Source organism: Eschrichtius robustus, chromosome 19 (assembly GCF_028021215.1).
Source record: "Eschrichtius robustus isolate mEscRob2 chromosome 19, mEscRob2.pri, whole genome shotgun sequence".
NCBI lineage: Eukaryota > Metazoa > Chordata > Mammalia > Artiodactyla > Eschrichtiidae > Eschrichtius > Eschrichtius robustus.
The window spans coordinates 5,273,017-5,294,874 of record NC_090842.1 but is presented as its reverse complement, the minus strand read 5'-3'; the positions used below and the strand labels follow the sequence as shown (position 1 = coordinate 5,294,874).

Sequence of the window (21,858 nt, the reverse complement as noted above, 5' to 3'; positions counted from 1 at the left end):
TTTTCAACACCCCAACACGTCCCCCACTAGCGGTCACTCCCCATCCTCCCCTCCCCCAGCCCGAAGCAACACTAACGTGCCTCCTGTCTCTGGATTTGCCTGTTCGGGACACTTCACCCAGATGGAACCCTACACTATGAGTGTAATGTCTGCGAGGTCCCTCCAGGCTACAGCGTGATCAGTGCTTTGTTCCCTTTAGGGCTGACTAGCATTCCACTGTCCGGATGGTCCGCCTGCTCTCATCCATTCATCCATTTGATGGGCACTTGGGTAGTTTCCACCTTTTGGCTACTGTGACTAACGCGGCTATGAACTTTCACGTACAAGTTTTTGTTTGAACACCTGTTTTCAGTTCCTTTGGGTCTACACCTATGAGTGGAATAGCTGGGTTGTATGGTCATTCCGTTTACCTTGGGGAGCTTCTAAAACAGATTTCTAGGCTCTTCCCAAGGAGCATATGATTTAATAAGTCTACAGCAAGGCCCAGGAACCTATGTTTACGACACTCGCCTGCACTGCCCTCACGTCACCAGCAAATTAAACCAACGTTCTGCGTGTTAACATCCTCTTAACGGCACCACCGTTAAAAAAAAAAAAAAAAAAAAATCAAAAATTTTTTTTCTCTGAAAACTTCTACTTACTCTACACATGACAGTCCTTAACTCACTTCATTTTGTAGCCACTGAACCTAAGTAGCACCCCCATTATCACCGGCAAGTGGGCATCCTTCCCACCATAAGAAAAGGGGAAGCAGTCTGGCACTGGGGGCTCAGAGCTCAGGCCGAGGCCAGAGCTGGGCTGGAATGCTGGTCCCACCTCGGTTTTCTCACCTGAGAAATGGTGGTGGGAGCATCACGGGACGGCTGAGACCCCCAGATCCCACAGTGCACGCGGACCCTGCCAACAGCAGGCCAGCGGTGCGCCCAGCAGAGGTAGCACAGCTGTTCCAGGGCAGGCTCACCGAGCACAGACCTGTTCTGGTGGGAGGTCCTCAGGGTCCTCACGCCGGGCACCGGAGGGCTAAGTGCATGGGCAGGGAAGACCCCAGCTAGACCCATCTGCCGACACAGGGCGGGGCTAAAGGTGGGCAGCTGCAGGTGCCCTGCTGCCCTTATTTCTGGCCCATCTCCACGCAGTCAGGGCGCTGCCTGGCTAGATGAGCACGGTTAGGGACCAGCCCTGGGGCCCAACCTCCATGCCCCGCCCCTCGGGGACCCCAGGGCCCCCGAGGACTCCCAGGCCTACCTGTGGTTGTGCTGGGGTGGCTCCTCCTGTTTTTGGTTTTTAAAAGAAATAGAGCTGTTCCCTAGAACAATGAGAGCTCACGCCAGGGCATGAAAAGGAATCTTCAAAGCAGTGAGTAGGCCTTAGGCACATCTGTCACCGCGAAGGGACCCGCCACTGGGACAGGCGACGTAACTGAGCACTGGCTCTGTGTCCGGCCCGGGGCTGCACGATATCAGAGAAGGCCCACGGGCAGCAAGTGGCCAGGTGGGAACTGGATGGACCCCAGGCGGTCTGAGTCTACAGCCAGGGCCCTGGATGGTGACACCCTCTCTGGAATGTTCCTCCCAGGTGGACCTGGGTATCCCACTGCAACACCCGACAAGGCCTCCCTTCTTGGACAGGGCAGCACACAGCAGACCCCATCGACTGGTCCTCCGGAGAGCTGATCCCCTTTCTGCGTACGCTCGCCTCACTGAAGCCCTCTCTCCAGCTCAGTCTCACTGCTCCTTCACCACCCGCCTCCTCCCTGACTCTATCCCAAGGCATGCAGCTCCCAATGGTACCCGTTCTGGCTGGCAGACAGGAAAGGATCCACACATCTGTGACCTAGCTGTTCACGGCAGGCAGGTCCTGTGCCTTCGGTGCTGCTCTGATGCTCCCTTCACGCTGGGCTGCGGCTGACCGTCACCTGTACATGACCCCCATGCAGGGTTCCCTCTGGAGCGGCAGGAACCACAGGGCCCTACAGCTCTCGGTACCTTAACAACTCTCCTGTGTTGTCGACCTGGCCTCAACGTGTGGCCTGGGGATCCATACTTGTCCATCTCTGTCCTCGTCCTGTCCCAACTACATGACCCTACAAATGCCCACACCCAGAGGACACACGTGTGCACCGAGGCTGCTGTAAGAGCACTCGAGGCTGGGCCAGGGGCTCCACCAGCTAAAGGGGAAGCTGGTCTCTGGAGAACAAGTGGGGCAGTGACCAGCCTCAGCACGGGGAAGGGACGGGAGCAGGAGAGCTGGTTCCCAAAGCAAGTAACACGTGTAGATGCAGACCTCGAAGGCTGGGCGAGGGATCCTCCCAGCAAGTGGGAACAGGAGCCCCAGGTCCAAGCTCCCTCCTCAGGGCACGAGGTATCCAAGTCCCCAAAGAGGCGAACCTAAGGCCTGCAGCCAATGTGGAGATGTGGAGACCAGGAGCCCAGCTCAATGCTCTGAGGTCTAGAACTTCATTTCACAACCACATGGCTGCAGCGTTAGGATGGCCTTACGATGGAGCTGCAGAAACACTCTGGTTGACAAACAATTTCTCTAATTCAATCATTTGCCAACATTAATACTGGGAGATGCCCCAACCAAAAGACACAGATTGACTGAATGGATACAAAAACAAGACCAATATATATGCTGTCTACAAGAGACCCACCTCAGACCTAGGGACACATACAGACTGAAAGTGAGGGGATGGAGAAAGATATTCCATGCGAATGGAAATCAAAAGAAACCCGGAGTAGCAATACTCATGTCAGACAAAATAGACTTTAAAATAAATACTACAAGAGACAAGGAAGGACATTATATAATGATCAAGGGGTTAATCCAAGAAGAAGATATAACAATTATAAATATCTATGCACCCAACATAGGAGCCCCTCAATATATAAGGCAAATGCTAACAGACATAAAAGGGGAACTTGACAGTAACACAATAATAGTAGGGGACTTTAACACCTCACTTACACCAATGGACAGATCATCCAAACAGAAAATAAATAAGGAAAGACAAGCTTTAAATGACACATTAGCCCAGATGGACTTAATTGATATTTATAGGACAACCCATCCAAAAACACAACAGAATACACTTTCTTCTCAAGTGTACATGGAACATTCTCCAGGATAGATCACATCTTGGGTCACAAATCAAGCCTCAGTAAATTTAAGAAAACTGAATTCTTATCAAGCATCTTTTCTAAGCACAAGGCTATGAGACTAGAAATCAACTACAGGGAAAAAAAAAACGTAAAAAACACAAACACATGGAGGCTAAACAATATGCTACTAAACAACCAAGAGATCACTGAAGAAATCAAAGAGGAAATCAAAAAATACCTAGAGACAAATGACAATGAAAACACAATGACCCAAAACCTATGGGATGCAGCAAAAGCACTTCTAAGAGGGAAGTTTATAGTAATACAATCCCACCTCAAGAAACAAGAAAAATCTCAAATAAACAACCCAATCTTACACCTAAAGCAATGAGAGAAAGAAGAACAAAGAAACCTCAAGGTTAGCAGAAGGAAAGAAGTCATAAAGATCAGATCAGAAAAAAATGAAAAAGAAATGAAGGAAAGGATAGCAAAAATCAATAAAGCTAAAAGCTGGTTCTTTGAGAAGATAAACAAAATTGATAAACCATTAGCCAGACTCATCAGGAAAAAAAGGGAAAAGACTCAAACCAACAGAATTAGAAATGAAAAAGGAGAAGTAACAACTGACACTGCAGAAATACAAAGGACCATGAGAGATTACTACAAGCCACTCTATGCCAATAAAATGGACAATCTGGAAGAAATGGACAAATTCTTAGCAAAGTACAAGCTCCCGAGACTGAACCAGGAAGAAATAGAAAACATGAACAGACCAATCACAAGCACTGAAATTGAAACTGATTTAAGTCTTCCAACAAACAAAAGCCCAGGACCAGATGGCTTCACAGGTGAATTCTATCAAACATTTAGAGAAGAGCTAACATCTATCTATCCTTCTCAAACTCTTCCAAAATACAGCAGAGGGAGGAACACTCCCAAACTCATTCTACGAGGCCACCATCACCCTGCAACCAAAACCAGACAAAGGTTTCACAAAAAAAGAAAACTACAGGCCAGTATCACTGATGAACATAGATGCAAAAATCCTCAACAAAATACTAGCAAACAGAATCCAACAGCACATTAAAAGGATCATACACCATGATCAAGTGGGGTTTATCCCAGGAACGCAAGGATTCTTCAATATATGCAAATCAATCAATGTGATACACCCTACTAACAAATTGAAGGATAATCTCAATAGATGCAGAAAAAGCTTCTGACAAAATTCAACACCTATTTATGATAAACACTCTCCAGAAAGTGGACATAGAGGGAACCCACCTCAACATAATAAAAGCCATATATGGCAAACCCACAGCCAACATCATTCTCAATGGTGAAAAACTAAAAGCATTTCCTCTAAGACCAGGAACAAGACAAGGGTGCCCACTCTCACCACTATCATTCAACATAGTTTTGGAAGTTTTAGCCACAGCAATCAGAGAAGAAAAAGAAATAAAAGGAATACAAATTGGAAAAGAAGAAGTAAAACTGTCACTATTTGCAGATGACATGATACTATACATAGAAAATCCTAAAGATGCCACCAGAAAACTACTAGAGCTAATCAATGAATTTGGTAAAGTAGCAGGATACACAATTAATGCACAGAAGTCTCTTGCATTCCTATACACTAACAATGAAAAATCAGAAAGAGAAATTAAGTAAACTCCCATTTACCATTGCAACAAAAAGAATAAAATACCTAGGAATCAACAAACCTACCTAAGGAGGCAAAAGCCCCGTATGCAAAAAACTATAAGACGCTGATGAAGAAAACCAAAGACAATACAAACAGATGAAGACATACCATGTTCTTGGATTGGAAGAATCAATATTGTGAAAACGACTATACTACTCACAGCGATCTACAGACTCAGTGCAATCCCTATCAAATTACCAATGGCATTTTTTACAGAACTAGAACAAAAACTTTTACAATTTGTATGGAAACACAAAAGACCCCAAATAGCCAAAGCAATCTTAAGAAAGAAAAACGGAGCTGGAGGAATCAGACTCCCTGACTTCAGACTATACTACAAAGCTACAGTAATCAAGACAGTACGGTACTGGCACAAAAACAGAAATATAGATCAGTGGAACAGGACAGAAAGCCCAGAGATAAACCCATGCACATATGGTCACCTTATTTTTGATAAAGAAGGCAAGAAGATACAATGGAGAAAAGACAGCCTCTTCAATAAGTGGTGCTGGGAAAACTGGACAGCTACATGTAAAAGAATGAAATTAGAACACTCCCTAACACCATACACAAAACTAAACTCAAAATGGATTAAAGGCCCAAATGTAAAGCCTGACAGTATAAAACTCTTAGAGGAAAACATAGGCAGAACACTCTATGACATAAATCACAGCAAGGCCCTTTCTGACCCACCTCCTAGAGTAATGGAAATAAAATTAAAAATAAACAAATAGGACATAATGAAACTCAAAAGCTTTTGCACAGCAAAGGAAACCATAAACGAGACGAAAAGACAACCCTCAGAATGGGAGAAAATATGTGCAAAAGAAGCAACTGACAAAGGATTAATCCCCAAAATATACAAGCAGCTCATGCAGCTCAATATCAAAAAAACAAACAACCCAATCAAAAAATGGGCTGAAGACCTAAACAGACATTTCTCCAAAGTTGACAGATTGCCGACAAACACATGAAAAGATGCTCAACATCACTAATCATTAGAGAAACGCAAATCAAAACCACAATGAGGTATCACCTCACACCAGTCAGAATGGCCATCATCAAAAAATCTACAAACAGTGAATGCTGGAGAGGGTGTGGAGAAAAGGGAACCCTCCTGCACTGCTGGTGGGAATGTAAATTGATACAGCCACTATGGAGAACAGTATGGAGGTTCCTTAAAAAACTAAAAATAGAACTACCATATGACCCATCAATCCCACTACTGGACATATACCCTGAGAAAACCATAATTCAAAAAAATACATGTACCACAATGTTCACTGCAGCACTATTTACAGTAGCCAGGACATGGAAGCAACCTAAGTGTCCATTGACAGATGAATGGATAAAGAAGATGTGGCACATATATACAATGGAATATTACTCAGCCATAAAAGGGAACGAAACTGAGTTATCTGTAGTGAGGTGGATGGACCTAGAGTCTGTCATACAGAGTGAAGCAAGTCAGAAAGAGAAAAACAAATACCGTATGCTAATGCACATATATGGAATCTAAAAAAACGGTACTGATGAACCTAGTGACAGGGCAGGAATAAAGACGCAGACGTAGAGAATGAACTTGAGGACACAGCAGGGAAGGGGAAGCTGGGACGAAGTGAGAGAGTGGCATGGACATATATACACTACCAAATGTAAAATAGCTAGCTAGTGGGAAGCAGCCGCATAGCACAGGGAGATCAGCTCAGTGCTTTGTGATGACCTAGAGGGGTGGGATAGCGAGGGTGGGAGGGAGGCTCAAGAGGGAGGGGATATGAGGATATATGTATACGTACAGCTGACTCACTTTGTTGTACAGTAGAAACTAACACAACACTGTAAAGTGATTATACTCCAATAAAGATATTTAAAAAAAGAAAAAAAAAAAAAAAACACTGGGAGATTTCACATTCTCCAGATTGTAGGCTTCTCTTGAAAGATCAAAACATGTGCCATCCCCAAGATGTGGCCTGAGCGCTCCGGTGAGTCCCAGCCCCCTGAGACCCGCTGTCTCACTAGGGCCGTGTCCTCACTCCCTGGACCCGACTGGCTTACGGGACCCCAGCTTTCACAGTGCTGGGGGCAGGTGGTGAGCCGTCCACACCTGTGGAGGGCAGGCAGGAAGACCAGAGGCACAAGCCCCTCATTCTGAGATGTTGAAACCATGCTTAGGTCCACAGCCCGTCTCTGAGGACAACACACCACCGTGAGCCTGTAAACGCTGACACTGTAAGGGCTGCTGGGGACGGGGAGAGCTCTGCGGGACCCTCAGCAATTCCTCTAAGTCCTCGACGCAACAGCAGCCACGGAATGCGGCTAAAAGCTGCCAGGTCACCACTGTGACCTGCCAAGGGTGATACGCGGCAGGGAGAGTTGGGCGTTGGCAGCTCCTCCCTCATCCCTCGTCCTGGGCCTTTCTCTTCCCAGGACCTCACCAGCACCCCGATCCCACAGGACCTCCGTCCTTTCCGGTCAGTCTGTCCTCACCTATGATCTGAAAGCTGATGTTTGGCCACTTGGAGGACAGAAAACACTGTACAGGCAGGGGTTAAAAGTTAACAGGCTGCCTTGGGTTAGGCAACGGTTTCTTTCTCAGAAATGGCCCCTGATACATAAAAAGGACTTCATCAAAATGAAAAACTCTTACGCTTGTAAGGATACCATCAGGAAAGTGAAAAGACAACAGACAGAATGAAAGAAACTATTTGCAAGTCATGTGTCTCATAAGGGACTTTCACCTGGAAGATATCGAAGAACTCTTACAAGTCAATAAAAAGACAACTCAATTAAAAAATGGGCAAAGGATCGAAATGGACATTTCTCCAAAGAAGACATAAAAATGTCCAATGAACACATGAAAAGATGCTCAACATCATTATCTCTAGGGAAATGCAAATCAAACCACAATGAGATGTCACTTCACACCCACTAGAGGGCTGTCGTCAGAAAGATGGGTAACTAACTGTTGGTGAGAATGTGGAGAAGCCGGGACCCTCATACACTGCTGGTGGGAATGTAAAACAGTGAAGCAGCTTTGGAAAAAGAGTTTGGCGGTTCCTCAAAAAGTGAAGCATAAAACTATAGGATTTTACTCCTCGGTGCCAACCCAACAGAAATGAAAACTTATGTCCACATTAGAAATGGTACATGCATGCTCAAAGCAACACTATCCACAACAGACAAAAAGTGGAAACAGCTCAGTGGTCCATCAAGTGAGGATAAACAAAATAAGACCTATCCATCCGACAGAGTGTCATTCAGGTCCAGAAAGGAGTGAAGTACGGAGACAGCGACAACATGGATGAACCACTAAGACGCCCTCCGTGAGAGCAGCCAGTCCGCCAAGGCCATGCATTATACGACGCCCTTTTTATGAAATGTTCAGATTAGGCAAATTCATAGAGACAGCAAATCAGTGGTTGCCTGGGGCTGTGGGAGGAGGGAATAGAGGTTGACTGGCTGCTGGGTAGGAGGTTTCTTTTGGAGGCGATGAAAATGTTCTGGAATTATAGCGGTGATGGTTGCACAACCTTGGAATATACTAAAAACCACTGAACTGTACACTTTTAAACAGAATTTTGTAAGACGTGAATTATACCTCAAAAAAATATTTAACAGGCTGACTCAGAACCCATTCCAGGTTGTCATCAAAGAGAAATGCACAGGCGGGCAAGAGCCCATTACACACTTTTTAGCTTCATACAGGTAATGCGTATTTATTGAAAATTTTCTTCACCAACAATGGTGAAATCAAGACCCAAATTACAAAACATGATGGCAGTTGATACTTATAAAAATAAAGCGAAGGGCTATGTTTCACAGATTTGTGCAAGTTTCTTTCAAAATCTGTCTGTCCTCTCATCAAAAAGGAGATCATGGCATCTGTGTCATTCCTCATGATGTAATAGTAAAAAACTGCGTTCCGTTGACAAAAAAAATAGCTTTGCTTCCATACAGCACAAGTCTTTAAAGTGACTTTTCCCCAACAATAAATATAGAAAATAGCCTTTATGGAGCACGTCTAGCTTGGTCAGAGCCGTTTCCTCCCCGACAGCCTTTAGAAGTTGTCCGAGTCTTTGGTGCACGGGCGGCCGGCGAGGTCTGACTCCAGGCTGCCCTGCGGGGCCCTCCGGCGGCCCCGCGCCCCGCACGACACACCGCGAGCCCGCGCTCCTCGCCGGGGGAGGACCGCTCAGCACAGGCTCTCAGAGCGTTTCGAGCAGGGGGCCCCCCCGGGAGCCCACGGCTCCGCCCGCCCGCCGCGGCCACCCTCGAAGGCGCTCCCCGGCGCTCACAGCCAGCCGGGCGGACGTCACACCGAGGGGGCCTTTGGCGGATGAACCTGCTGCACGAGCTGTGGGCGCTTCACCCTGGGCTTCCTCCGCTTTGGCCTGCTCTTGGCCTTGTTGATCTGCACCACGAAGAAGGCCAGGACCACCATGGCTCCCAGGAAGGCGAAGACGGGAATGGTCTGGCCCACCTCCTGGTTGTAGCGGCCAGGCATGATCCCTGCAGGAGGACAGCGGGGGACGGTCAGTCCACACGGCCGCGACCTCTGTGCCTACGAGACGAGCTGGGCTCGTAGTGACCCAGAGAAAGAATGAGAGAGAAGTGCGTCCAAACCCTCAGAGGAGGGCTTCCTGGGGCAGAGGGTGGGGTGTGAGGTCTCCACCCTGCCTCCCCACCTGTGCTCCCTCAGAAGGCAGCGTCGCCCTTCTGCTGCCGCGGATAATCTGCAACGGGGGCGCCCTATCTCTGTTTTCATGAAAACCATGGAAGACGGACAGGTCTAGGCACTGGTGTTACACTAGCTGGACAGGGGGAAGAGGGAGGCGGCCTGGCGGGAAGGTGAGGACGGCCGGCCACGCTTCCGCCGCTGGGAAGGCCTCCCGCAGATGGGACACGTGGTCGGGAACTGAGAGTGGCCATCGGAGGAACCTGGGTTTGTGCTGTCACACGGCTCTGTAACTGAGTGACGCTGGGGTTCCAGAACTAACCTTCATCAGTGCACCCCGGGACCTGCAGGCAAGGCCCTCAGGAGCTTGACGTCAGCACACAAAGTCCCCAGGGTTGGACCACGTGGGCCAGGGTACCCCTTCCTGATCCCCGGAGCTCCTGGCCAATTCTTAACACCAGGAGAAGTGCCCCTGGGGAGCTGTAAACTCGTGCAAGAGCACAGGGGCTTCTGGAACAGAAGAGGAGCCCACGCTCTGGAATGACTTGGTCCAATCATCCCAGATAAAGGACAACCGGTCCCCGACAGTCCGGTGAGGCCAAAGCCATTATCTGGCCGGTTGGGGGGACCATTTGATGTCACTTGGGGTGAGGGACACCCCACATTTAACTGAGAATCTCAGCTCAGGGAAGTCCCATCCTAGGGGGGCCGGGGCAGAGAATCGGTGAAGACGTCTGGGTTGAGGGTTCAGGGGCCATGCTGTGACAGATGGACATCATAAAAGAAATTCTAATTTGAAAATTCAAGTAGAATTTTCTAAGAGACGACAACATGTTAATCCTTTAGGTCTGCTTTTGGCCTTGTTGATTTGTACCACGAAGAAAGCCAGGACCCCCGTGGTCCCAGGAAGGCAGAGACACGAACGGCCTGGCCCACCTCCTGGGGGACGGAGGGAGGCTCTTTTGAACAAACCATAGTATGATTCAGCCCAATAGTGAAACGCCGAAGAACTGACCTCCAGGAATGTCCCAGGCTCCACTCTCTCCCGGAGACAAGGGCCTCACTTGAGGGCGATTTGGTCGGAAGCTGGGTACCACCACCTTGTCCAGGTCGATGGAGAGTAGCTTCTGGTGTTTCCAAAGATTACTTCAGGAAAACGGATTCAAACAAAATACAAATAAGCAACTGTACTGGCCCAAGGAAGCTGAGCCAATCCCTGAGAAATAGAAAGTGCTTTAAACATTAACGTGAAACGATGTCCCATCTACGTCTACCTAAACACAACTGTGGACAACCGGAAGCGCACTTCCAGGCCCCAAGACAAGAACGCCAAGTAAAGTCCGTACACACAAGATCAGTTCTAGAGGGTTTACACCACCAGCAACTCGAGCTTGCCTTGGCCTAAACCAGAAACGTCACCCGGCAGAAGGAGAGAAAACTACACGTAACCTCTGAAAGGAGCCGGCGGATGCAGGTGAGTGGACACGGCCCGGCTGGAAGGTGCGCAGTCTCCACCGCGAGGCAGGAGAGCCGTGGGCACGGCTCTCTGACGGACGCAAACCACGGCGGCAAAGGGGGCAGACCTGGTGCCAGGGGCCAGCCGTCACCTTGGTGCTCAAGGACACCACTCTCAGGAGGCAGAACAAGGCAGACACACAAGTAACCGAGGCGCGGACAGACACCATGGGAATAAAGGAATGAGCATCTGCCTAGCCTGCAGGGCCACAGTGATGAAGAAAGGAAACCCACGTGCTTTGCAGAATGTACTGGACTTGCTACGATGGCACCGTTATTCATATCACTAATTCTAAGATCTGCAGAAGAACCTGTTCAGGCCAATACAACTTGTAACTGAGGAAGAGAGGCCGGTATACTGCCAAGAGCAGCCTGGGAAGACACAGAGGTTAGAGCAAAGAGTGAGAATGGAAAATCTGAAGACTGCTGTGGCTAAAATCAGGGAAAAGAATAAAATATGCTTGCAAATTATGAATTCGCCATTTTTCCGCTTCTCATTCATTTGGAAATTGCTGGCCCATCTCTCACTTTGGCCAAGAGAGAGCAAAGAGTTCAGTTCTATCAGCGATCAGGATGAAGGTCAGCAGGAAGCCGACAGACACTGGCTCTGTGAAGAGGTTTTCTGAGCAGGAAACAGATAAGCTGCTATCTTGCCCGTCCGACCGGGCAACTGCTCAGAAAATGCCGAGTATTATAACCTGTTCTATTTCATATAATTTAAGTTTACTTTTCAGGTTTAATCAGTCTGAAAATTAAACTGACAATGCTAAGTTACAGAATCAATGACATTTCAGCTTTATAACCCTGCAGGTGAATGTACATGGGGTTGTATGTTAATTCTCACGGTGCTTTCCTGTTCTGGAATTTAATTACCTGGCAGTGGCCCCCTCTCGTGGAGCAGACGGGGTGACAGCGCACCACGTTATCATTTGAGAATTTCACAACGTCCCGAAGGGAGGACAGAAGGTTAGCCTCACCCAGGGGCTCCTTACAGGTCTGACATTCCGGCAACTGCTCCGGGTACGGATGCCTGACGCCCAGGAACGACTCCGGGAAATGAGTCCTGGTTTCAGGAACGGAGTGGCCGCCTGCACTCAGCGCTGGGCTGACGGACCCTGAGCCTTTCCAGGGCTCTCTGACACTGTCTCGCGTCGCTTCAGAGATTCAGAATCTAGACCTAGATCTGGGTCGATGAGAACGGAGAACCAATTTTCACCAAGAGGTGAGGTGTGAGATACAGGTGACGCCTGGTGGGTGTATTAAGAAGGAAGTGTTGGGAGCGACAGTGAAAGTCAAGTTCTAGGAGCTGCACAGCATCAGCACCCTCGACGGGCCAGGCTGGGCCTTGAGGCGTCGTTCGATGGGGACGCGCAGACGCCAAGGACACTGTTATCTGTTCTCAGCGTCCTGAGCAGTTCCGTGGAGAGTAACGGGGTTTCAGGGACCTCTGCCAACAGCCCCTGCCCGCTGGGCGTGGACTGCCGACCACAGCGGGAGTTCAAGTCTGGTTTGAATACTAGGATGATGACAGGTTATAAATAAATGAGATGTAAAAATGGAATCTTATCAGAAACTTTTAAACGATGGCATGGTAACTGAAATGGAAAAGTACTCAGTAATTAAAGTTTCAGGACCAGAAGTGCCGCCGAGTAGAGAGCGTGATGAATCCACAATCCTGCTTCCCATCGAGCATGTTCGGAAGATGACGTGTTCGTCACTCACTGAGTGAGTGGCGCGCTCAGTGCTCTGCTCATGACGACAGCAAAGCACAGGAAGCTTCGGGGCCTCCTGCAGGCAGCCCCCTCTTCGTGGCTCACAATGCAGACAGTGGCCCCCCGTGCCCTGCCACACACACCCCGACACCTGTACACACGGAGACCCACACGAAGTGGGCAGGCTGGTGGGGGAGAGAAGGCAGGGCCCCCCTCCCCCCCCCCGAGGGGAACCTGCTGCCGCGTGCGTGAGGTGTGCTGCCCGTGAGGGGAAACAGCTGCTCGCGGCGTCGCTCAGGGGACCAGGAGCCAAGGGGGTGGGACTGCCCCCACAGCCACGCCCAGAACACGCGCCCCTGCGTCACCGCACCAGGACCTCACATCTCCTCACCAGAGCAGGAGATTGTCCTGCTGGGGCCAGGCATGCCCAGGAGAGAAACAGGGAGAGGGACTGATCTAGAGAAAACCTGGAACCAGCGGCCTGAGCTGGCTCTTCTGCCCAAACAGAGAAACAGCAGGGGTCACTCAATTTTTGGCTTCTGAAAGGAAACAACAGAAATGAAGAGGCTGAGCTTGACAGATGGAGAAGCAGGCAGATCAACAGCGTCTGCGCCTGTCATGGTAAGAGGTCCCTTTACCAGGGATGACACTCAGCCCAGGGTGAGGGCACAGACGCGACTCCGGGCCCGGCGACAGGCCAGAACCCACATCTACTCCTGAAGCCTCTGCCCCCGGGTGTGACACAGAAAGACCCTGTCTGTATCCCAGAATCAACACCGCACGTGGGGAGCGCTCAACTCCCGAACCTCGAACTAAAGGAGCCAGAGCTTCCCTTCAAGGGGACATCACTGTCAGATGACAAGCTTTTTAACCAAGAGCCAACCAAACCTAACGGGAGGCTGATCACCCAAAGCGCTTTTATGCAGGATACCACCAGGGTGCATAACTCTGAAGGTCAATACGGGAGTTCACTAATTTAAAAAACCATCACAAAGTGACAAGTTAGACTTGATTATTCGATAATGATGTCAGTAAAATGCCGTTCCCTCTTGTTAAAAAAAAAAAAAAAAAAGAAAGAAAGGCAACGAATCACAAACCCAGCAGAAGGAGTGGAAAAGCACAGTGTCACCAACCTGGGAGCCGTCTCATTCAAGGGCTGCGGCTTGGCCCACGACAGGTGCGGACAGGCCGGCAGCGCCCGGGGCTCAGGGCCTCCCAGCCGGGCCTCAAGGACCTTGGAGTACCGGTGCAGGTGGTTCCCTGGGCAGCACCCATGCCGACACCCGGGCCATCGTTGTTAAGAAGATGCAGGGGGAGAACAAGGCTTCATTAGTTGTCTGTCTGCGTCCCGGCCGTCAGGCCCGCTACACGCGCTTCTCGCCCGTCTGCCAGGTGCTCAGGGGCGAGGCCTGGCTGCTGCCGAGCGTGAGCGAACACATCAGGACGGCCGTTCCCTCTCAAGTGGCCACGCTGCACACACGGCAGCGGCCGGGCTGCCTCACTGACCGTAATTACACGCACGAGGCTATACTCGAGGAGTCTAACCTGTAGATACACTTCGTGGAAACAGCTTTCTCTTCTCAAATGTGTAATGCTCAGGCCAAAAAGAAAATCTGCGTTTTCAAAATTCTTTTTGCTTCTCACATCTGTGCCGTCCTTTACTGCAGCCACGGCCCACATGCGGCTACTGAGCGACTGAGAGGGTGGGTGTCTCATGTTTAAATAACAGCGCTCTGGTGAATGGGGCTAAAGAGTTTTATCACAATGAACTTAACCTGTTCCTTTTTAGTCCTTAAACGCGGCTACTGGGAAGTTCAGAACCAACCGCGGCTCGCACCGAGCGTCCAGGGACAGCCTGGGAGGAGGGGGCTCGGGCTGCGCGGCCACGGGGCCGTCACCCGCCAGGCGAGCTGGGGCCCTGTCTCTTCTGTGAACCGGAAAGAAGTACCTATTTTCAAGGGTCCCGAGAGGGCTTAGAGAGTAATCCCTGTGAGCAGCCCCGGCCTGGCGCCTGGTACCTGGAGAGCGCTCAGAGCTGCCGGCCGCTCCTCCCAAGAGCCCGTCTCGTGGGACGACACGGGCGGGGGCGGGCACCCCCGCGGCCACTCACCTTCCATCCTCTCCGGAGCCACCGAGTGCGCCCCGCTGGGCGGGCGCTGCCGAGCCCCCGAGTGGCTGAGGCTGGGGGGCATCACCCCGTACGACGTGAACTGCAGGAGCGCATCCAGGAGCCAGAAGCAGTCTGCGGGTTCAGCAACAGGCTGCTTAGCAACTAGATCTGTTTACAGCGACCTCTACAGGAAAATCAGAGCTGGCCCCCGAACAAGGGGGAAACAGGACGGCAGAAGGTCGGGTCCCAGTACAGCCCTGGTCATGGGACACTCGCGTCCTTCACGGTCATCGGCAGCCCACGCAGGCCCCACTCCCAGCCCCCAGGCGCCCCTCGGTTCTGGGTTCCTCACGACAAGGACGGAAGGGGCTCCTGCAGGGACGGTGGGACCACGTGCCACCACAGAGAGCAGAACCGCCCAGAGATCGGGGGTCCGCGAGAGAGGAGGGGAGAACCGGGCACCAACGCTCCCGCCAACACCCGCAGGCTGTCCTGGGGGAGGGATCTAGATTTTCAGGTGAGGGTAGAGCCAGGACCACCGGGTGCACGCCCCAGGGAGGTGGGTTCAAGGTCAACGCAAGTACAAAGTCTAGCAGTCTGGGCCGCCCTGAGTCAGTGGGCCCCGACCACAAAGTAGGAAAGCTGAAAACGGTCAGTTATTTTCGGGGGTCATCCCAGGGGGCCTAGGTGCTGGGCTGCACTCAACAGCCCCCGTCACGGGGCCACACGGACGGATCCCTCCTATCAGGAGATGAGGGGCTGCACTGACTTTAAACCTGGGACCGCTGCTCCCCAGCTGCCACCGCCCCGCATCCCATCAACACCAGCGCAGACGGGATGAGGGTCGCAGAGAGGGGACGGCAGGACGCACCTGTCTCCCGACGGAGCACCCAGTCAAGTGCTCCCGGCCCCAAAAGCTCCTCCAGGCGGACAAGGGAAGTGTAAGGACCAGGACAGTCTCTCAGGCATTTACAGTTTTAATAAAGACTCACCAGAGATCTCAGGTCTTAAAAGACAATCTCTGTAGAAATAAAACATTAATCTTCTTTCAACTATGACTTTAACCTTCACTTTTGAGTTTTTTTAAAAAAAAACGTTCTATGGATTTATGTGAAATGCTAGGAACGTGGTCACTTAACCTTCACATCACAGAAAGAGAGAGAGGGAGAGAGAGAGAGGGGGACGGACGCAGCGCAGACGCCCAGCTCACGCTCAAAGCCGCCTCGGCCCCTCCTGTGAAGCCTGGTCACTGCCTGCACATGAAGACACGACTCCCCCAGCCCCTCCTGCCCCCCGTCCTCAGGGACCTGAAAGACTAGGTTCTGGTCCTGGTCTGGTCATCATCTCACCAGCCAAGAGACGGAACACTTGCACCCGTCCATGCCTCCTTTACAAAATGAGAAAAATGAAAGTCTTTGGCCAAGCTCAAACCCCCAGATCTGAAGGTGCATCGAGAGATGCCGAGGAAGAGGAGGGGCGCTAAGGGCCAGCTGCCCCTCTCTGCCCCCACCTCACACCCAGCGATGATACCAAGCACCCCTCACGAGGGCCGAAACTCCCGAGTCTGGGATGAGGGCCAAGTGCTGGAAGAGGGTGGGTCAGACCTGAGAGGGGGCCTGCGCAGCAGTGCCAGGGACACAGACTCCAGAGAGGGACGCCAGGGAGGGCAGAGACCGGGTAGACTGGCCTCCCCACCAAAACACGGAGGGCCTGGCCTCCGCCGGCCTCAGCACAACGAGCGTGGAGGGGAAGGCAGCGCAGCCTGCAAGCGCGCTTTTGCTTTGCTTATTAAACACGCCCAGCCCGAGATGCCTATCAAAACATCCCAAGCACCTGGCTCACCTGAGCAGCCTCTATTTACCAGCATCTCATGGGTGCCTGTCCAGGGACAAGGGGGAGAAGGGGCGGGAACCTCAAAGCCACCAAGGCCCACCCGCTGCGGCCGCACCAGCACTTCTCACCCTTCTGCCGGTGACTGTCATCCAAGCAATTGGAGTCTCCGTACAGCACGATCCGGCCTCCACCCTCAGCCGGGATCTGATACAGCCCCAAAATGGGGACGTTTTCAACAACCGCTGTTTCCTGCTTTAAGACCTCCAATCCTGAAACAACACAACAGAAACAGCAGTGAGAAGTTCTGTGGAGCAATGAACAATTTTCCAGTTGCCCCTTACCTTGACATTCAGTCCGTATGACCCCCCTGCAAAAAAAAAACCCACAGCAAAGTCTAATAATCACAACAGTGCCAACTTTTAGGATAAGAAAACAACATATAAAGTGCCACTAATTTGGGCTGTAGCAAAATTCACATATGTGTATACGTATATTCCCATAACTCTCCTTTTCCATTTTCACTTGAAATGGTGGTACATAGTATTCACAATCCTAGAGGTGTTGCTTCTCTCTTTTTATCCGCCAAACCCAAAGTTTTGTCTCTTCTTATTATGCTGAGAGGCTTATGTCTTCGGACCACACACACAAGGGGCAGCTCCTGCTCAACACACAGGTACCTCTGTGGACACAGTTATATACACTGGTGCCCAGGCTTCATGCTTAATAACTGAAAGCTAGGACAACCAGAACTAATTTTTAGAACATACGCCCACATAGTTTCAGTTTCGATTTAAGGTATTTGTTACAGGAATCTCATAAATACAGTACAAACGTTCCAACAGCAGAGACTTCTCACCTCTGCCCAAACAGACAACACAACTTACAACACTGACCACATCAAGAAGCCAACAGCGCGCAGATGCCACGGCAGCAACTGCTGGTGACACTATCACATAATCAAAGTCTCCACCCCTGAAGCAAACGCATCCCGCACACTGGAGACGACACACGTCTGGCACCAGGATCCAGCATCGACTGCGCTGGTCACATCTAAAATGTCTGTGGCTCTAAAAATGCAGCGCTTCCTGCTCTCTACGTATAATCCCACTAGGAACTGAGTGGAAGGGAAAACAGGATTTTCTTTGTTGGGAGGGAGAGACACGACAGTAAAACAGATGATGTAGGGAAAGTGCACACAGCATTGCCACTTGGCCTCGTGGTTTGACAGAGTTTTGCTTCTGACAATAGGGTCCTTTTTGATCCAGCATAACCCAGATTTTCAAATTCCTATTTTGTACCCAAAAGATTACTCAACTTAAAGCCTGTTTGGAAATAAGAAGTCCCTTAAAAAGGATTCCCAGGTAATTAATTTTTATTTTCAGGCTAGCAGAACACCAAAATAAAGTATGCACCCTTAAACCCACTTTTGATTCCTCTCCCCCCCAAAAAAAGGAGCAACCAGATGGCAACAAGTTGACAAGGAGACCACGGCCTTCACCCCAGGGGAGTTTCCAGAAGCAACACTGCCCTGTGAGCAACGGATCTCAGAAAGAATTACTAACCCACGGTAAATTGTGCCAGCGGGCTGGGAAGACAGGATCATTTACGTTCTTAAAGTTAAAATATACCCTTATGAACACAGAACTACTTACTGACTGACTCTGCCTTGACTGGAAGGAAAGAGCCCCTTCCAGGCAACACAGAAGTAAATTCTACCTTGTAGACACAAACCGATGAGTGAGAAATCCTGACTTCTTGTCACTTTCAACTAGGGAAACTGTCCCCGACCTCCAATTACAGAAAATGACAAACTTCACAAGGAAGGGGGCCTTCCATTCTGAAACAGAAAATATCAACTTGCACGAGGAACTGGATCCAGCCTGTAAGTTTCCGTGAGCCCATCACATTGGTCATGGAATACTCTCTCACAGCCTCGTACAGGCGAGAGGGACACATGGTGCGGAACCCTGGCTCTGGAGGGCGGGGCTGGGGGAAGAGCACCCTGGGCAGGACGGGGGCGGCGGCCGCCTTCGGGAAGGGCAGAGGCAGCCCGGGGCACCCCGCTCCTCCCGCACCCCGGTTTCCTCAGCGCACTCAGCAGTGTCACAGGTACTGATGCCAGGGGACGTGGCATCGTTTGCCTTCCTAGGTGATGGCTGTCTGTAGTAAAAAGGCAAAACTGAAAGTAACGACCTTTCTTCCCTTCTAATTCTTCAGGGAATTTTAGGAGATGACTGTAATATTCTTTATGTTTACACAGTTAAGAAGTTCAAAGCACAGTCAACATTTTTCTAAAATTTTAGTAATCTGGCAATCACAGAGCAGAACAATTCATAGATAGTAACAAAACTTTCAAGCAACTTTGAAGATAGTGTCAAAAAAAAACCCTACAAATATTCAAAAGCCCCTCTTCTCCGGTAGGAAAGTCAACTAATTTTGCAGTGGTCACTACACACATATTCCAATCAGTAGCAAGAGACTGTCTTATCTTTCTGTGTATCCCCCAGAACATATTACACAAGACATCTCACCTGAAGTACCATACACATACTGCAAAGAATTTTTAAAAAATCCAAACTGCTAATGGGTACGGGGTTTCTTCTCTGGTGATGAAAGTGTTCTGGAATTAGATGGTGATGACGACCTCACAACTTGTGAAAGCACTAAAAATCACTGACCTGCACACTTTAAAAGGATGAATGTTACGGTAGGTGAATTATACATGTAATAAGACTGTGATTAAAAAATGTGAAAGAAAGAAAAAGGGAACCCAGAAAGTATACGAATAGCATTCCTTACCTTGGTCCTTAAATGTCTGTGTTATCACTATGCCATCTTCTGGAAATTTAGCAATGCTGCACCCCGACGCGTAATACACTAGAAAACAGTCGTTCGAAGTTACAACCTAGAAACACTGAATGCTTTCATCAGCAGCTACTCACTTACCGCAGATGCAATCTGTAGACATCGTGTATTTTCTAAAGCTGTTTCTAAGCTTAAGAGAGGAGCTGCTGTTACTGCCTGGTCGCACAAACTGCAGGGAATTACCTCAAAATTCAAGCTGAATTATTCTATTAATCTAAGGTTTCTGGGTAGATTTTAGGAATTGGAGCTGTCAGACTTGGGGACGACCTAAGTCAGGATAAGCAGAGATAGGGACTATAACGTTCAAGACATTGTTTTAGAAACTAGCCACCAAAATGAAAGGGGGGGGGGGACTTCTCAAATGAGAGATGCAATTATTTCATAAACAGAATTTATACATTATCAGGGGCCTGGGGGGTATGACCTATTTGGGAACATACAGGACACAAAGAACCTTATAGGTGGTACCAGAGTTAGGAATGCTCGCAGGAAGTATTTTCATTGTAAAAATCTGGACAAAAACTAGGGTTAACACCCAGTGTTACAGGCGTCCTTTGTGAAGACACTGAACAGTTCTCTCCACAGACCCTGCTTACTTAGGTGATATCACATCACTCTCTCTCTCCGAAACTTAGACTTCAAAGACGCACGGCTTCTGCTTGCCCATCTCTGGGAATGATGAGCCCTACTAAAAACAAACACAAAACCTTACTGTCATGGTTTGCCAAGGTAAAGTCCCCCTCGTACAGGCCATCACTGAATCCCATGTTCCAGACCGACAGCAGCTCATTCAGGGCTGGGATGTTGGCTCCTCCGGTGTCCGGCATCCACCACTGCCTGTGAAAGTGAGAGGGACTTAGCGAAGGATTAAAGCGTCCCACAAACGCTTGATATTTTTGTCACAAAGCCGACTTCTCCCACCAGCGTCCAGTCCCTCCACGCTAGGTTTCAGCTAAAAACAAGCCTAACTGCCTGGGCTTGACTAACATTACAACGTAAACGCTCCTGCCGGTGTGCAGAATAAATCAGAGCTCAATTTATTTCATGAAACGCACCACATTTCACATAAACGCACTGCACAGAGAGCCTAGACCTTGAGAGGATCAGTAAAGGAAGAAAGCAGCTTATGAAGTTCAAGCCACAGACGCTGAAGAAAGAACATACATCATAAGGATGAGATACTCATAACACGCTGGGAATTCTTCATCGATAACCAATCTACTGGAAGGTTTCTTTAAAAATAACTGTTTTCTTGGTGCATTTAAATGTATACAGATTCGGTAAAGGAGAGGTGGGAGAGCGGAAAAGAACTTAACAGAAATTTAAAGCCGAAGCGTCTAAGATCAACAAGGACAAGGAACCCTTTCAGTCAGAACTTGGGTCAATGAGCAGTTTACTTCCTTCACAGGCAACTTTCAAGAACATGTCCGCCAATGCAGAGAGAGCTTGCCCTCACCAGGCGTCGGAACCGGGACGGCCGAAAAGACCACCGACAGGCCAAACGATCACTTTACGTCTTTGCTGGGGGGAATTTAATTCCCAGAAGGTCAGATTTCTCATGCAAATAGCGATTCGTATCAGTACCTCGTGTTCTCGTCGTAAAACTTGACCTTCCTCATCACGGACGTGTTGTACCAGTCGCTGAAGACGATGAGCGAGAGGCCGCTGTCCACGTCCCTCCGGAGCTTGGCCGCCTCCTCGGGGAAGTACTCCTCCTCGCTATCCACCATGAGCAACGTGCCTGCAGGAGAGAGCGCCGGGGTGAGCACGGCCGCCGCCCCCACAGGACCGCGCCGCTTCAGGAGCACGGCGCTGCGCTGGCCTCGACAACTCCGGTGACTGGCTGCTCGTACTCTGGTCTGTGCCCTGCTCCGCTTTAGAAGGGGGTGAAAGAGAAAGGATCAGGGCCCAACAGCACGCGGACACCAGCCAGCTGCGGCCTGTTTCACGGGTGATGCTCTGTGTGAAGGATATTCACTCACCCGAAGAGAAGCAAAATTCTGTGCTAGAGTTTCTTTTAATTAAAAAAAATAATATAACAGAAGTGTACAAATGTCCTTGTCCCCAGTGATTCTGAGAGCTTCTCATTTCAGCTGAACGTCAGGAACACGGGCCACTCTCTCCGGTCCTGGCCGCCACTGGCAGCGGGAGACCCTAACCTGCCTCCACCCTTCCCCAGCTGAGCGGGACCACCGGGCCAGCACCTCCGTGTCCCTCACCGTACTGATTAGCGTCAAAGCACGTGAAGGGGGAGCCGAGGACTTCGACGAAGTAGCCCATGCTTCTCAAGTGCTGGTACATGTCCCTGAAGTTGGTGTGGATGTGGTCGCCATTCCTGAAAC

At 49.9% G+C, this 21,858-nt stretch overlaps 1 protein-coding gene across 2 annotated transcripts in view; it reads right to left on the bottom strand.

Moving 5' to 3' along the window:
- Window positions 1-8,494: 8,494 nt before the first annotated feature.
- MBTPS1 (membrane bound transcription factor peptidase, site 1) overlaps window positions 8,495-21,858 on the bottom strand; it is a 49,174-nt gene continuing 35,810 nt past the window's right edge. For both annotated transcript variants that reach the window (XM_068527383.1, XM_068527382.1), the window contains 9 exons: window positions 21,736-21,851; window positions 21,101-21,257; window positions 20,229-20,353; window positions 19,451-19,528; window positions 16,780-16,920; window positions 14,819-14,950; window positions 13,842-13,968; window positions 10,497-10,627; window positions 8,495-9,315 (listed from right to left, as the gene is read on the bottom strand). In XM_068527383.1, the coding sequence (XP_068383484.1) occupies window positions 9,119-9,315; window positions 10,497-10,627; window positions 13,842-13,968; window positions 14,819-14,950; window positions 16,780-16,920; window positions 19,451-19,528; window positions 20,229-20,353; window positions 21,101-21,257; window positions 21,736-21,851 (1,204 nt within the window). In that variant the 3' untranslated portion in view covers window positions 8,495-9,118. The remainder of the gene's footprint in view (window positions 9,316-10,496; window positions 10,628-13,841; window positions 13,969-14,818; window positions 14,951-16,779; window positions 16,921-19,450; window positions 19,529-20,228; window positions 20,354-21,100; window positions 21,258-21,735; window positions 21,852-21,858) is intronic.